At 35.6% G+C, this 17,075-nt stretch overlaps 1 protein-coding gene across 1 annotated transcript in view; it reads right to left on the bottom strand.

Annotated features, from left to right (window-relative positions):
- The window catches only part of ANO3 (anoctamin 3), a 112,072-nt gene that overhangs the window by 31,766 nt on the left and 63,231 nt on the right, over nucleotides 1-17,075 (bottom strand). The window contains 7 exon segments of the mRNA XM_031061879.1: nucleotides 1-64; nucleotides 1,227-1,348; nucleotides 4,753-4,808; nucleotides 6,204-6,310; nucleotides 7,619-7,750; nucleotides 13,037-13,081; nucleotides 16,760-16,860. Of these exon segments, the coding sequence (XP_030917739.1) occupies nucleotides 1-64; nucleotides 1,227-1,348; nucleotides 4,753-4,808; nucleotides 6,204-6,310; nucleotides 7,619-7,750; nucleotides 13,037-13,081; nucleotides 16,760-16,860 (627 nt within the window).

Genomic DNA, 17,075 nt, shown 5'->3' with positions numbered 1-17,075 from the left:
AAGCATTCCAGGATCCCATCCCAGCCAGGCAAAATACAGTCCAATTTTTTCACCAAAGTATCGCCTACATGAAAAGGAAACACATATATTGTTTAAAACTAAATTTTATGGTGACCTCTATCTATCTCTACTGTCACAGTAGTAGAATAATTCTAACAAGGAACTATCATTACAAGTTTCTGGCAAAATTGTCACTTTACCAAACAGGTTTTTTTCAGGCGAGCATAATATTTTACTGACACTAACTGCAGATTTATGAGAACAAGGATATACTTGTAGTGCCTCTGTAATTGTCATGTTCTTGCAATGACTAAGTAGATGGACTAGTAGCGACATTATTAAATGCAGGACAGACAGAGAGATGGATGTACACTGACACAAAAAATCTGGAAAGGGCTAAAGTAAGTTAGTATGACCTAAGTATTCCATTTTAAAAAGCATTTATGATAGATAATCATACATAGATAATATGACATATTTCCAATTACTATTAGTGAAAACAATGCTCTAAAAACACAAGCTGAAGACTCAACTTTAATTCTTCAAAACTTGGGTATCAACTGCCAGAACACATGAAATAGCAGTGATCAGAAAGTCAATGAAGGATGACACAGCACAAAGTTGTCCCATGGCACATGCTTAGCTCCACCAATAACCAGTTATGACTCAGATCAGGAATAAAAACTTACAGCAAGGAAAATTAATTACTGGTATTCAATGTCAGAGGAGGAAACTGTGAAACCCAAACATCATCATTATTTAACTTAAATTATATGTATTTCTCTATTTTACGTTTGGTAACCTATGACACTGAGTCTAAGACACATAAATAAGAGTTATTTAAACACACATGGAAAAGGTAAAATTGGATTGCATTTTAAGTCCTCTGCATCTGGTAACTCTGACTGTCCATGTGGATAAGAGTCTGCTTTCAAAGGTGCTCTCAAAAGGGGCAAGTGTGTCTCATCAGCAGACCACATTATGGGTTTGTATTTTAAGTTTCACACTGAAAATCTTGAGCAGTTGGAACTACATGTTCTTTAACCAGACTCATTTGAAATTAACCTCCAAAAGACCACCCAAAATAAGCAACTTCAAGAACTCCAGCCTTACCCAATAATAGGGAATATCTAAATGTTATAGGAAAGCACAAGGAATTTATGAATATAGTTAGCACACTGTTGCCAGGCTTTTTGTACCAGAGAAAATCTTCAAAGTACTAATACCTGATTAAATCAAGAGGTTGGTATTTGTACCACATTCCCCATCGTGCCCAGCGCTCATACAAGAGGTGTCTGTGGTTCTGTGCTCCATGTGTTTTGATGGGATGCCTGCTTTTGTGGCTTCCCTGAAAAAAACCACAAAGAAATGTAAGTACATTACCAGGCACTATGGAAAATGTATACATTTCTTAGGTATTTTTGATTATAATTTTAATAGAAATGTTCTTTATATTTAATAAATAGGTCTCTTATTGTGGGCATATCTGGAACTTGTCATCAGGAGCTAAGGTAAGCCTGACATAAGAGGCAGGGTTACATGCACTCCTGAAATGGCCAGTTTCTCTAATAATTAATGACTGAAACATATTAATACAACACTTTAAGTAAGTACTCAGCTCTGGTTTTATTTTACTAATAGATGCCTACTTGTATGCTTCTGCCTATTTAAATTTTTCAAGAAATGCTTGTGGTGTATTTTTATTTCTTCTATAAAATTCTAGGAATTTTCTAGTATGTCAGCTCTCTTCTCCTAGACATTTTCTATCACTTTCTTTCACTCTTGTTGAAGGTATAGAAAAATATATTCTTTCTGTGGTACATACTTTCTAAGATGAAGGAAACAGAATTGGCATTATTTTGAAGCTACATAGGACTCTCAAGGCATTAAAAGCAAAACAGTCAGTCTGATCCAAAAGGAGTCCTTCCAGGCCATGTCTGACATTTACAGAACACTTAACAGACTAAAAGAATAGCCTCATGCTTGGCAGTCAAAAGGTATCACACACATTTACTGGAATAATCTCGAGCACAATCTCTGGCATTTGTAATTTTGCTCCAATTCTGAGGCAGGACATATCCCTTAGCTGAACTTTTTCCCCAAAAAACTTCCATCACTCAGCAGTGGAAAATAAAATATTTCATCAATTGTTGACTGCAAGTGAGCCAAGTAATTCTCTTGTGAGGAGAGCAGAGTTCTCCAGCGCCCACCTCAGTTAGCGATCAGACAGATTCTTGACCCTGGCAGATGCAAGTAACTAAGCCATTTAGATTTTTATCAGGTATTTGAAATCTTGAGCACTCCTCGAAGTTCAAAGAACACATCAACTTGTTGTAATCTGCTGATTCTCTGACTTAAGAATGAGTTAAAACCAAAGCTAAACATAGCAAAAAGTCCAAGTCTACTCCCTTCTCCTTACAGTCAGCAGAGCAGCATACCAAAGATTCCAACATTTAGTGTGACCTTAGCAGCATCTAGGAACATCCAGGAAGAGCACATCAACTTATTCTCACAGCAGGCTGGATAAATGACTGCAAAGCACTACCCAGAATTAGATGTCTTCTTTTTTTTTTTCCTGATTCTTTCTGCACTGCTTCCCATAAAAGAGTTAAACTCAGCATTCCCACTGGGAGTGAATTTTCAGTCTTATTTGTTCATGTGGAAAAGAAAAAAAAATAGAGTATTCCAGCACTAGTCCTTAGCATCATCCAAGGAGCAATTAAGGTAAGAGTGGCTTTAAACTATGATTTCACAAATTTTAACTGAGATGTGGAAACAGTAGCTTATGCCCTAACAAAGGAACATGTAAAACGGATATGACAGTATGGCTTTGATGCCAGAGAAAGCTTCACAGGCTTTTATGGTAGTACAGCCAGCTTTTCCCTGAAGTCAGTAAAGCACAGCTGAAGCATTAACAATGATGCTACATTATTTATCTAAAATACTCCTTCCCTGAATTCCTAGTAATTAATTATTAAAACTAAAGTATTTAATAATTAAAAAATTACTCTCAGCCATTTGTAAAGTCTTTGAAACACTAAACCAAGTCACAATATTCAGCTGAAACACCCAGAGTTCAGAGCTGCAACCACCATGTTCCTGAGTGTGGAATTTGCAGAAAACCCCAACAAGGGAAGAGATGAGAATCTTAACTCCATGTTTCAGAAGCCTGATTTATTATTTTATTATATTATATTAAAAGAAAATTATATACTAAAACTATACTAAAGAAAGAGAAAGCATACATCAGAAGGCTAGAAAAGAATTAATAATAAAATCTTGTGACTGCTCACAGCCTCAACACAGCTGGCCGTCATTGGTCATCAAGTAAAAACAATTTCACATGCTGGGTAAACAATTCTCCAAATCACATTCCAAAGTAGCAAAACATGGAGAAGCTGAAGCTTCCCTGCTCCTCAGGAGAAAAGATCCCAGTGAAAAGACTTTTCAGAAAATATGTCTGTGACACCTGAGAGCATTTCAGAGACTGAAGATATGTGGCTTGCTTCTTCTTTTCAACATAAGAGGGTTTTCTCAAAACCCTCTAAGTCAAACACAGGTTTTTAGCTCATTTGGTGGGTTTCCAGTCTTCAGTAAAGTTTTAAACTACTGGAAAAAGCACTGTCAAGTGAAGCAGCACGAGGTTTAGATGGTGGTTGCTGCTACTTCTATCTCATTTCCCAAAGAGCATCTCCTGTGGAAAAGCTGCTTGGGTGAGCATTCAGGCAAGGCAGCCAAGTCCACATCCCACACTCACCACAGCTGGCCCAGCCAAGAGAGGCAGGAGGGCCTTCTGTAGGGTCAGTTCCAGTGAGGTTTATTTCAGCACGCCGAAGGGGAACCAGGGACAAAAGACCAACCATGTGCTCTGCACAAGGCTTTTATGGGGGGCCTATGGGGGTGGTACCAAGGGAAGAAGGGGGTGACCACAGCCAGTGAGGAAACAGGGAAAGAAGAAACCAGGGGAAGTTGGGACAAATGGGGAAAGGAACTGGCATGGATCAGTGTTGTGCAAGACTCCATGGGGAAGTCTTTTCCCTCCGCCCAGGTGTAGAGAGACTCTACGGTAAGTCTCTCCAGGAGAGAGCCCTGGGGATTTCCCTGAGGGGGAAAGATCCTGAGGATTCCACAACTCCCCTGTTTTTACTTACTATGAAGACTTCCCCAATGGACATCTGCAGACACTTAACTAAACAGGGAAACGCGAGTAAAACAATAAAAACCAAATCCAGCTCCTTCAACAGCCTGAATAGTCTTTTTGAGAACCATCTCTAAATAACAGTCAGTCTCAGTGCATATTAGAAATTATCCAGAAGTATTCTGAAAATACTAAACAGGAAATAATTAAGCAGTCTCCCTAACTGTGATTAAGTGGCCAAGCTATTAGAAAAACAAATCCTTTTGTAGATGGCAAGCAAAAATAATTTAATAAAACTAATTGGAACAATTTGGAACAACTGATACTCTCCTTAAGAACTCAACAGGCAATGTACAGTTCATAAAAATCAGAAAATAATTATAATATCCTAGTCAAACCAGAAAATGTTCCAGGATGTCATTATAATATCCAAATTATCCAAATACAGAAAATTTTAAAAGCCAATATCAAAGTAAAAGCTATAAATAAAAGAAGCATCAACAAATTACAATATGAAATTAAAAGTTTGCAGGACAGAATTAAAGTAAGATCCCAAACCACTAGAGGAAGCTTCAATCTAAATATGAAACTAAGAATCAAATTAACCAGGTTACCTCATGTGGTGGAAATGCTGCTTCATATGTTCCATTATTTAATAACCTATTAATACCTAAAAAAACCAAAAAAGCATTAGTTCTGATAAATTTTTCATACACATTTTTCAAGTCACATTTGGAGAATGTAACTGAGTATTAAATGATAAGAATGCTGCTGAAGATGACAATCAATAACCCCACCAACTACTTCAGCAGGTACTGCTGATGCTTTCAGATTTCTGGCTCTGTCAAACTAGAGAGCAACTTGCCAAAGTACCAAAGCCTGAAAACCTTCTCTCAGGGTTGAGTGCTTGTACTAGATTGATTGTGAGAAAATAGTTCCATTCACACTGTATTCATCAGAGCATATAATTCAGATTTTATGGGTGACCAGATGATCGGATAGAGTGGTATGGATAGACAATCCCTGAGGTAGTGAAACTCCTGCAGGGTTAAAAGCTATCAGGTAGCTATTTAGCTACCAGCTAAAACCTGTTATTTTTAAATATAAGCCAGCTGACAATTTCAAATCAGAGCAGTGCTCTGTGCCAGACTGACTACCGCATTTTGGATCAGTTCCTAGAGTCTTCCTAAAACCAGATTTGTTGTACTAGGCACAGCCCATTATAAAATTTGAAAAAAATAACCATTAATAGGTACAACAAAAAGATTCAATAGCCTTTAAGTGCAAATCTGTAGCCAAAAGTTTCCCCAAGAAACAGGTATGGTGGAATACAGATTTGCCTCTTCACATATACAAATTATACTAAACACTAATCTTATAATGAAATTTCCCACCATCAACTTCAAAGGTGCTAGATATGAACACTTATTCTTCCTGGTTTTCTTACTACTGCTTTTGCTCAGAAACTCAAGCAACAGTTTTCTGTAATTGGAGTCATCCAAGCCTCTGCATATTAAATCTTTAATTTAATTCCTGCAGAAAATATAGAAAATCATGCATACATTCCCTGGTCATTGAAAATGAAAATGTGTAGTTAGACCTTCTAAAACTAACGCTTTATTATGAGTGTTGATATAAAGCAAATTCAATCTTAGATCAGCTGTCTCTGAGCTACACAGACACCTCAAATAAATCAAGTGCAGCACAGATTGATTCTACTGGACTGAAACTGATGGACAGTAGCTGAAATACTACAATCAGTCCCTGAAAACACTGTCAGCTTTCTGAGGTAGATGTAAACCTCAGCGTGGTTCTCAATAATGTAAAGTTACAATAATCTCTCTATTTTATTTTAATGAATGAGTAATTAAGTGAAAAATATTGCAAATTTTCAGAGATATTTAGGTAGAAAATGATGGGACATTGTTTCAACTCTGTTACTGTGTGAAAGAAAAGATTTCAAGAATAGGAAAAAAATTGAGTTTATTCAAATAGTATTTTTCCAGGCAATAAAAGATTAACAATTTTATAGCTTTGGGTTAGGTAAAAAATACAGCATTCTCACCCATTTTGGATTTTCCATCTTCATACTTGGTTCTCTGTAGCACATGATGCACAATTCTACTTCTTGTGGAATTGCTGAAGAAGCTGTCTTTGTTGTTTATCGTAAAGCTATTAAAATAATGAATGTCTTAATATTCATAACAATGCACACATGCTGAAACATAGTTGTTCAAGTGTTTTCTTTTTACAATGATTTAGTGGATGTTTACATTCCTCAGACATAAGGTTATACACCGTTACAGCAGGTCCAATGAAGTTATCCTTATCAGAGATTAAACCAAAAATATCCTACTATCTAGTTAATTTCTGTTCTGGATATAATTAATTAAATAAAGATCTTGAGTAACAGCGGTGGGCTTAAATTCAAATTACTTATGAATTGACAGCTGTCTGTGCAGTGGAACCACCAAAATTACTATTGAAAAAAGAAAAAAATCCACGCACTGGAGACTTGGGAAGCAACTCCACAACCAATTTCCCTTAGAGGATCCCAGGATGGAGCCAAGTAAAGCAGTCTTGGCCAGATGGCTCCATTCTGGACATGAGACATCTGATATGCAGGGGCTTCTTCCTGCTCAGCTGTGCCAAAAGTGATGCTACTACAATTCATTACATCAGCTGAGCTGATTGAGAAAAAAACACCAAAACCAGGGGATTGATCCAGTGCAGTATGGTAAATTACTGGGGAAAAAAAATTGAGACTATAATGCAATTACTCTGTTTTTCTGGGGTAAAGTCAGTTCACTACCATTTAGGTTCTTTACTGAGTGGAAAAATTCTGTTTATCCTAATTCATATTTCTACCTTAAATTAATTTTTCTCTCCTAAAATAGTTATCACAAAATAACTTTAAAATTAACAAACTGAATTTTAAAACCTAACTTTTTAGGTACTGAAAAAAACTTATGTCACATTTTAAATACAGCATTGTCAGCATGCTGATTTGAACACATGCTGATTTGAACATATAGTTTCATTTTATATATATTTGTATTTTCAGAGGCAATAGATCTTTCTAAATGCAGATCTGGTAAGAGAGAAAAAGAAAATCATCACTGGTCTTAGCTTGCTTCTGGTGTTTCAAATCTCAACAGGTTTTTGCCTATGTAAAGTAATAAGCACAGAAAACTTGAGCAAGTATTTGCATTTTGCAATGTAAAGGAACAAAAAACCAAACAACTTCTAAACTAAAATAGCAACATTCATCTTTCCATCAAATTTCAGATTATGTTACTGAGTGACCATCAAGTAGCAAGCAACAAAGAGCAGATTTTCACTTGAAGAGAATAAAATCAAATATGATACTTGGTATTGCCAGTGACCATCTGTCAGCAGCTCCCTCTCTGGCCTTTGCTCAGAAGTGAGGAACAGAAACCCTTGCAGTGCATGGCACTGCCTGCCCACCCCAGCACTCACTGGTGGATGCGAGCATGGCTGAAGGGGGCTGTGTAGCAATCTGTCTCCTCCAGATCAGGCAGGGCCTCCTTATCCAGCTTCATAGGATTTCTGGGCAACCAGCTTTTCAGCTCTCTAATATTCCTCTGCAAACTGAGACAAGAAGAAGTCAGATTGACATGCTCTCAATTCCTTGTCATTTCTATCACCAGCACTGCATATTTATTGACATCATACTAGAAATGAAATTAAATGAAAGCAGGAAACTTCCATGTTAAGCAAACAAAAGAAAATAAAGAGTCAAAATGCAAAATGAACAATATTTATTTGGAATCCATCTTGAACACTTTACTTGAGTAAAACTCATCCTAAAAATTAGTGGGATTATGGCTCAAAATGGGACTGTGGTATTGAGTCTGCAGAAATTAATTTTCCAAAATAGTTCATCTGGCAGAACTGTAAATGCTCATGCTTTAGCCAAGAACATACCTAGCTGCACTGAACAAAGCAAGTGAAACTCCTCCCCACACTCTTGCCTGGCAATGTGGACACTAAAATCAATAAAATTTTTAAGTACATTTGAGAGTGCTAAGGATCAGATTATGGTTTTCTGATTGCAAAAAAAAGTTTTCCCCTGCAAAATTTTCTTAAAAATCCAAGAGCTGATATTGCTTTATGAAACAGTATACCTAAATATCAAATAAAATAAAGGACATGTTACACTAAAATGGTTATACAGTATTTAGACAAGAAAACCCCTAAATATGGCTTCCTCCAAATTCCTAAAAATTGATAGTACAAAACACAAACAAAACATCAATGCTGTATCTTCAATTAAATTACATACTGGCAACATAAATGTTTTTTTTTCTCTACTGGCACGTTGCCTTAATGATGTCTCAGGACATCGTTCATACATGTGTAAATCCAGTCAAGTGCGGGTAATTTTTTAAGTGAGCAAATGCTCACTTTAATTTTTCCGTCTTTGCTCACCTATACCTTTTCATACTCAATTGCAATGCAACATGGTTATTTAAGAAGTAGATCTCAAAATAAATGTGCTATATCATGACACAATAAGCACATCAGAAATTCAGAAAAAGGCTAAATTTGAGAAAAACATTCCCCAAATAGTATTTTTTCGGTGGAATTCAGGTTCTACTCAATGAATATGTATTCATGATATATAAAGCATATATATTTTACATCCACAAGAAGTGTAAAGCTAAGCAATAATTTTTTTTCTCCGAGGTGAATACTTCATTGCCTGTGCTAAGCAGAAGCACAGCTACACATTTCATCATGCCCATAATAAAAAGTTACATTTCATAATGTTAATAATACTTCATAATGTGAATGCACCTATTTTCATAATGTTCCTAGTAAACACTAATAAGTGATGATGTGGTAAAAATTGCTCTCATGCAACAAAGTAATCCTTATGAAAATATACTTCTTATTATCAATATTGGCAAAACCAGAAAACCCCTATTTCACACAGTATCAGATAGAAATTTCAGCCAAATGTGGGAGAAGGATTTTACAGTTATATTTAAAATTCTCAAAATTTTCTTCTTGCTATGTATTGCAAGATATTGGTGCACATTGTGTTAGAACTGATACTGCACTTGAGGGACACCACTTGTTTCAACACCAACCACTATAAGCCAAAGAACAGAATATGTTCATGAAATTGGAACACAGGACACAGTTCACAGGCAGGTGGATTCTTTAAGTGTCTCCTTAATAATACCTTAGTGAGTTGATTATCTTTATTAGTTCCAGCAGAAGCTTTCTTAGCTCAGTTTACATAAGTGCAGTTGCCCCTTTACTCTCCTGAACCCTTTTTTCTGTTGTACACTTGCTGACTTTTTAGTCAAAATCCAGAATTCTTTTTTAATGAGGAAAATATGCAGATGCATCAGGAAGAAGATAAAAACAATGCATCTAGTTTCAGATTTTTTCATTATGGAAGTATTTTAAAATTGGTTATGGGAAAAGTCTTGATCACTTCTCCCATACAAAAATCTAGAAAAAAGTTCATAAATATTATGTTAAAAAAGACAGCTCTTGTTTAAAATTTATGACTGCTTCTTTTAACATGAAAAGCAGCATTGGAATAAATTAATCCTTGTGTCCCCATTGCAGTTGCAGTTTCTCTTCTGAGAAAAAAAATGTAATGCCTTTAGTACTAGATAGCACAGGATATTGCAACTGAGAAATATATAAAAATGATCCAAGAGAGACATTTTTCTTATGCTATTTTACTGTTGAAGAAGAAACTGAATTTCCATGGAGCTTGCCTTTAAATACAAATTTTTGCCTAAATCATAGGACTAAGTATTAGCATTTTTACTCAGAGTGGCTTTCTAGGTTTAAAGTAGCAGTTTAAACAGATTCCTGACTTAATCTGTTCAATGTAGCCTATTTAGCTACAGCAAAAGCAGAGAGAGCTGCTCTGGGGAAGTCAGTAGCTCAGGCAAGGAGATAAAAAATGTCCCAGTGGAATGGTGCTGCAATGTTATGGGATACTGCTTCAGGTATGCTTTCACTGAAACCACTCCAGCTGGTGCTACAGGAACACCTCAGACCAAGGGACAGCACTCTGAAATGCACGTGCATTTCATCCTTAGCTATACAACTTAATTTTTTATGAAGACACTTGTAATTTCAGTTTTGCTCAACTCCCATTCTCAGTTCTACCCTTCTGATTTATTTGGTTGGTTAGCTTTTTTACAGAACAAGTTCACCCAAAAATCCTTGCAGATTATGTTTTCTCGATAGACTGCAATGCAAAGGAACACAGTACATAGAGATGATTTTAGCATTCTCTGATTAAACTCATGGAATGAGATACCAGAATTAAGCAGCTTCAGCAGCCACGTTAGGCAGCTTTGACAGCAACAATCACCTAGTAGTTTGCTTGGTGTTTGTGTCTCTTGAGACTGGCCACAAGTGTCAGCTACATGCCACCAAGTTAGCTGGGCTTGGTGTGTTTCCATGTAATGGGAAACACATCAGGGTTGACAGATTCAACATAAAGACACAATCATCACTAAAAAAAGAAAATTATCACACCTTTGTTTACTGGAATGATATCAACAATTTCACTTCAGTGTGCAGACTGAAATCCCAAAGATTTTAAGTCCTTTCGCAAAGCAAACTAACTGCGGGTCAGGTGCTGGACAAAGTCATTTTTAGTTCTCTATCTTTAGAAATATTAAGTGATTTTAACATTTCAGTGAGCAGAGTGCAGCTGCATACTACGACAACTATATCTGCATTTTCTTTTCCTTGATGCCATCCTTTACCAGCATGGAATCAGCAGGTCCAACGTGGCAATTACAAGACAGTTTTATTAGATTATTCAGTCTTCAATCTGAGAGTTCAGACAATTTTTGATACCTACCCTATTTATAGGTATATTTCTTTCCTTTGAAAAGAACAAGGCTTTCCAAATATTGCTCATAATTAATATGATAGATTTATAAGTGTGATTCTATGGACAGAAATCAAGCTTCATAGAATTAAATACAATGTTAAGGGCTTTTTAAAGGTGTGTAAATAAATAGAGAGACCACATAGATACCACATAAAAGAAATTAAGTATTAAATTTTTCTTTTCCTTTCATTAATGCACCTAATAATCTTTTGCAGGCCTTTTAAAGAGCATTTATAGATACATATCTACCTATCATATAACCATGTCAATAAAGTTAGAGAAGTGTACATGTCACAGCAGGTCTAATATACTAGAATTATACTAGAATACTTTGTATTCTTGAATCATAGAAACTTTATAAACTTAATATTTTGATATACAAGAATTTTAATATAGTTCTTCACTGTAGCTCATATAAACTCTATTTAACTTAGAAATTTTAACAAGAGATTAAATAAATTACAGAGAAGCAGGAAAGTTTGAAAAGTTGCAAGATGCAAGGTAACAATGACAGTTGTTATTGTAAAACAATAAAAAAAAGTAAAAGTATGCATGTGATGTGTATGTCAGCAATTTTAGAGTTAGCTTTCAACTTTAAATATAGCTTCTTTCTGTATTTCTTTTGTTCCACACAATTCCTCCATGCACTGAATTTTATAAAGTGAATTTTATAAAGAAAATATATGCATAAAATATTCATATCCAAATTCTCACGAAGTAAATCACAAGTAAAAGCATTTATCTCAAATACAAAATCAATCTGGCATGGAAATTACTTATTACTCAATTCACAGGTACTGTGCAATTTCAGTTGCATCTTTCAGACGTCTGTCCTTCTAAATAAGGAAAACAAAATTTATGTAATATCCAGGACCCACCAGATGGATTATAGATGAAACAAGACAATTTTGAAGTAAAGCTTGTTGATTCTGCCTTTTATTGCAAGCATTTCACTTAGACTTTTCATATTGCATGCCAAAATGGACCTAGCATGGGAACTGGGAAGAGGACAAAACACAGTTGTAAATCTATGCTTAAATTGGTTTACTTCAACATATGTTATCAGCTCATATGTTTAAAGTTTTCTCACTTTACCATTCAACATTCTGCTGTTGTTAGGTGATCGCCTTGGAAACTGTTATCATGAGACTCCCTAAATTGCTCCAGAGAAATGAGAGCTCTTTACCATCTAAAGTGACAATAAGAGAACCTAAATCAAAAGTGATCTCATTTCAAGATCTATCTCAAGAAAACCTGTGACAGGGAACTCTTTCAGGAGACTTCCCTCACATGAAATATTTCCAGGTATCTTTTCTGCTGGGGATTAGGATTTACAAGACATCATTGTGTCTGACTAAAGGAATGGGGAGTAACTACAGCTCAGTGTCCCCCATTCTCACACCCTAGCACTCCCAGGCTCCTTTCCCCTGCCCCTACGGCCTCTTGTACCCTCCTTCTGGTTGACAAAAACACCAAAAGCAACAGCAGCTAGCTACAAGTGAATTTTGCAAGTTACTCTCTCAGCTAGCAAACAAAAATTCAAAGTAGCCTTCAGCATGCGGCATTAATTTGTTCCTGATCATGAGGACATACAGGAGAAAAAGCACGTTTGCGTACCTAAGGAAGTAGCTGACTGCCAGAATCTGAGACACACACTCAAAAGCATCCTTCATGCTAAAGAGGTATGCCTTGGTGTCAGCAGATATAAGGGCAAAAATAGATCCAGTATTAAATCCTCACTGAAAAGATAAGGTCTCCTTTTTGTTTGTTTCCCTGGCATAAACATTTTTACATTTCTAAAATGACAACCGGCAAGGCTTTAAAGAACTGCACCTTGTTGCAGATGAGTATTTTAGCATTTTGAGCTGACATATTTTGAGTTTTCAGGAAAATAATCTAATTTTCCAAGTTTCACAGATAAATTTACAACTGCAAATGGGTTTTCTTTAGCAGGGTGACTATCTGACAAAATTAGAAGCTACACATCACCCACCAACCTGCCCATGGTTTTGCTCCTCCAGTCAGTGTAATAACATTTTTTCCTGAAAGAACAGCAAAAAATCAGCTGAGATTAATCAAGTAGGAGACAGTTTAAAGGGACATATATGTTACAAAAGAATGCTAGACATTTTAAAACATGCATTTTCATAGACAAAAACATGAAAAAACACTTTAAAAAGGCAAGTGAAATAGAATATGTCATTACAATAACATAGTTTCACATTTTTTCAAGTTTGTTCTAAAATAACATATTTGTAGCTACTGACAATAACAATAACTGATCAATAAGTCACTTAACAGTTCTTTTCTCTCCACCCTTCACCAATGAGAGAAACAAGACCAGAAATTCCCAGTAGAGTCTGCTGAGAACAGTTATTTTGAAACCAAATGGAGACATATTTGCTACATGGTTATATTTCCCGCATCTAGTTTCAGGCTTTTTTTCTGGCCTCCTCCTTTAATTTCACATCACATTTCAACCACAAAAAAGCCTTGATATTGCAGATTCCTCGGGAGTTAATAAGATCTGCAACTGCACATCTGGGCAGTATGTGAGATTTATTAAATTACATTACTTACATTGAAGATCCACTGAAATTAATACCTTAAAAAGAGGGTGAAAGACTCCTTGCCTGGAAAATATGCGGCCACCTGAAAATTATGTATCCACCAATCTGCAGACTGTTGGCAGCCTGACACTTAGCACTGCTAGGCAGGACTGTAAATGAAGCAATGAAGGGCATTAAAGGGTTTTCAGACTTTTTTTTAACAAAACCCTTATTTACCCTTAGCTGTTTTGCCCAGATGGAGTTCAGCTGTTGCAGATACAAATAACTTATTTAATACAAACAATAATAATTATGCTTTGCAAGATACTTGCAGACAAAATTAAAGCTTTGCCTCAGTTCTAGAAACAGATAATAGTTGTATTTGTACTAACAGACCATATACTTAACAAAAATACCCATGAAAGTTAAAAAATCATAACTCAGTCATGACCTAGCTTTGATGCATACACAAACCCTGTTTGAAACCATGTACATATGCTTCCAAATAAAGCAGCATGGCAAAGTCAGCCATATATATAAGACAGTAATGATTACTACACACTGTCTATTGAAATTTTAGAAAAATTTCATTCTGCAATTGAAACACTGAGATTTCATCTATATTACATATATGATACATATTACATATCTGTCAACACATTTTGGTACCATGCTAAAACATTTTTGGGGTGTGGGTGAATCTCAAAAGTATTTTTACTTTTCAAAAACAGAGAGAAGTAACCTGTGTGATAATAATTCTTGATTGTGTTGATTTTGTTTAAATTCCTGGATTGAGCAAAATGAAACAAAAAAGTTTGAATTTAATTCTTCATGCGTTATTCATATATGATATTGACATATGGTATATTTTAGTGACCACAACTAAAAGTCAAAATTTTGCAAGACTCTGCAAGAGCAAACAGGTATACTGCATTGAAGTACTGCATGGAAGGTTATCTGTCATCTTTAACTTTGTACTAGAACCAGTCAGAAACCACTGATGAAACAGATAAAGCCTACGAGAAATAATTTGCTTTTTAGAATTACAGAATATCTCAAGTAAGAAGGGATGCACAAAGATCATCAAGTCCAAGTCTCTTCTCCCCTTAGGCCTACTTAAATCTACCTAAGGATGACCTAAAACTTTTTGGGAGGAAGATGCTCTAGTTCACTGAGTAATCACTAATTGTGGGAGAAAGGTAGCATTTGAGGTTCCTTTGTGCATTGAATGGTTACCTCAGGAAAACAATATACACCATCCAGGTAGGAAACATTTCATTAAAAAAAGCAAGTTCAACACTTCAAACACAATTGTTCTTAACAGAATATGTAATTAAATTGTAAAATGTGCGGTCACAGAATGTTGTTACAGGAGTGCAGGTTTATATTTCTGCACCCATGAAAAAGCCATCTGGGCAAATATGAACAAAGATGAAGACTTGAACTCTGTCTCAGCAAGTTTCTAAAGTACAGCCTTCTATAAAGACAGAAGGAAGCTATCATGAACTGCTCATCTCCTGTAGGGGACACTTTAGAAAGGCTGCTGGCAAAGCAGAGCAGACCATTCCTGAATTCTGCTACATCCAGCTTGTGTTTGTAACAGAATTGTGTTTTCTGTTTTAAAAGGTACAGAAATTCAAGAAATATACTGAAATAGTCACACAAGTTCTAGGCTGCAATTTTATTTGCATTCCTAGTAAAATCTTTTTAAAGATAACATAAATGCTGACCAATTTACTATTTCTCACAGTTCTGTTGTGGAGGTAGAGGTGGAAAAAATTCTTCCCAAATATATGTATTTCATTGTAGAGCAAAACTACCAAAAAAGATGAAATTGCAAAATTTAGTATTTCATCTACTTTTGGTTTACTGAAATGAATTGGGTAAAAAGAAGCAAAAGCAACAGTCCAGCAATAAGTACACTTTGGGGAAACACTAAGAGAATACATTTACATGGCATTTAATAATATAACAAACAAACATGACTTAGAATGCCTTCCAAATAAATCAGGACTGCAAAAGCCAGCCTTTTTTGTCCTGAGAGCACTATAGATCTATGAAGTAACTAAAATGATGAAGAATTCAAACCATTGCTAAAACACAGTTTTGTGAAGTAATGTATCAAAAGGAGGAAAAAATAATTTTTAATTGCAATTTTGATTATTTATGTGCGTATACCCATAGATAAACACTTCTATATTTAATATACTGGCAAGTATTTTTTGTACTAGATAAACTCAAATAGCATTATAATACTGTTTTTAAACATATGGAAGATGACTATTACAGAAAGCATTTTTTTATGGAAAGGCCTTTGAAGGCTTAATGGGATGATGTGAAAACTCACCACAGAACTGGGTATGTGGAGCAAGATGTGAGCAATGATGATTCATAATCACTGTTTCTGTCTTAGGACCAATGCAGGAGACCACAGCGCCATAGCATAAAAGACTGAGCACTTGGCAAGGGCATTTTCAATGGGTCACACAACTTTGGCACCTAGTTATCACTTTAATTCATGCACACTATATGCTCTTCTCTCTCTCTCTAAGAACATTATTAATCAACTTGAAAAGGCACATTTTCTTCTTTAAAGACTTAGGTGTCGTTGCAGAAAATATTAACCTGTCCCACAAATTAATAACAAATATTAATTTGCTAATATGATAGAACTTGTTTTGCATTCAGACAAGGAAGTCAGTTCAGGCCATTATTCTGCCTAAAGAAAGCTACTGGACCTCAGTTTACTCAAATTGTGACAATATGTGCTATATTGGAGACATGGAAGACACTTTCTGTCATTTCACCTGCCTTTCAGTAAGACTCCAGAAAAACCCTAAAATCATGGAGGATACTCAAGCTTAGATGGAGAATATCTGAAACTGCCAAGAACATCCAAAACAATGGGTGAACTACTGTTTTCTAAAAGACATATGTTCAGTTTGATGTAGAAGGCAAGTTTGAAAACAAGTAACACACAGTATTGTGTAACAATGAGAAAAGAACAGGACATATTATTTGTTTCTCCTCTCAATCTATCACATCACTAAAATAAATATGAGCACTCCTGGCTACAGAGCAGTAAAGACTGCACTTTTAGACTTGAGTAAGTTATGAACTTTCAATATTAAGCACTAAATCATAGGTTTCTTAAAATAGGTTCCACAATACCTGAAAGGCATCCTGATGTTCATTCTCTCTGCATATTTGCACAATGTCTCCCACGGACAGTGAATTTTAACAAACATGATATCACTGTTGGTAACAGCTGGCTGTAAAGAGCAGTAATATGCAAATACATATTAATAATTTAAACCTACAGCAACCGCCCTTCTAGAAGCATTCTTCAAGGCCAAATTCTGATTCTAGACCCAAATTGGGCATGCAACTCTGAAAATAAGTGCTCTTCAAGACAAAGGAAAATCAGTAACCTTTCTCCCTTACAAACTCTGTAGTATGTGTAGACAAGTGGGACAAAAGGAATCTG

Source organism: Geospiza fortis, unplaced genomic scaffold (genome assembly GCF_000277835.1).
Source record: "Geospiza fortis unplaced genomic scaffold, GeoFor_1.0 scaffold113, whole genome shotgun sequence".
Taxonomy (NCBI): domain Eukaryota; kingdom Metazoa; phylum Chordata; class Aves; order Passeriformes; family Thraupidae; genus Geospiza; species Geospiza fortis.
Note: the sequence above shows the minus strand (reverse complement) of the source record. Positions and strands in the feature narration are given on the sequence as shown.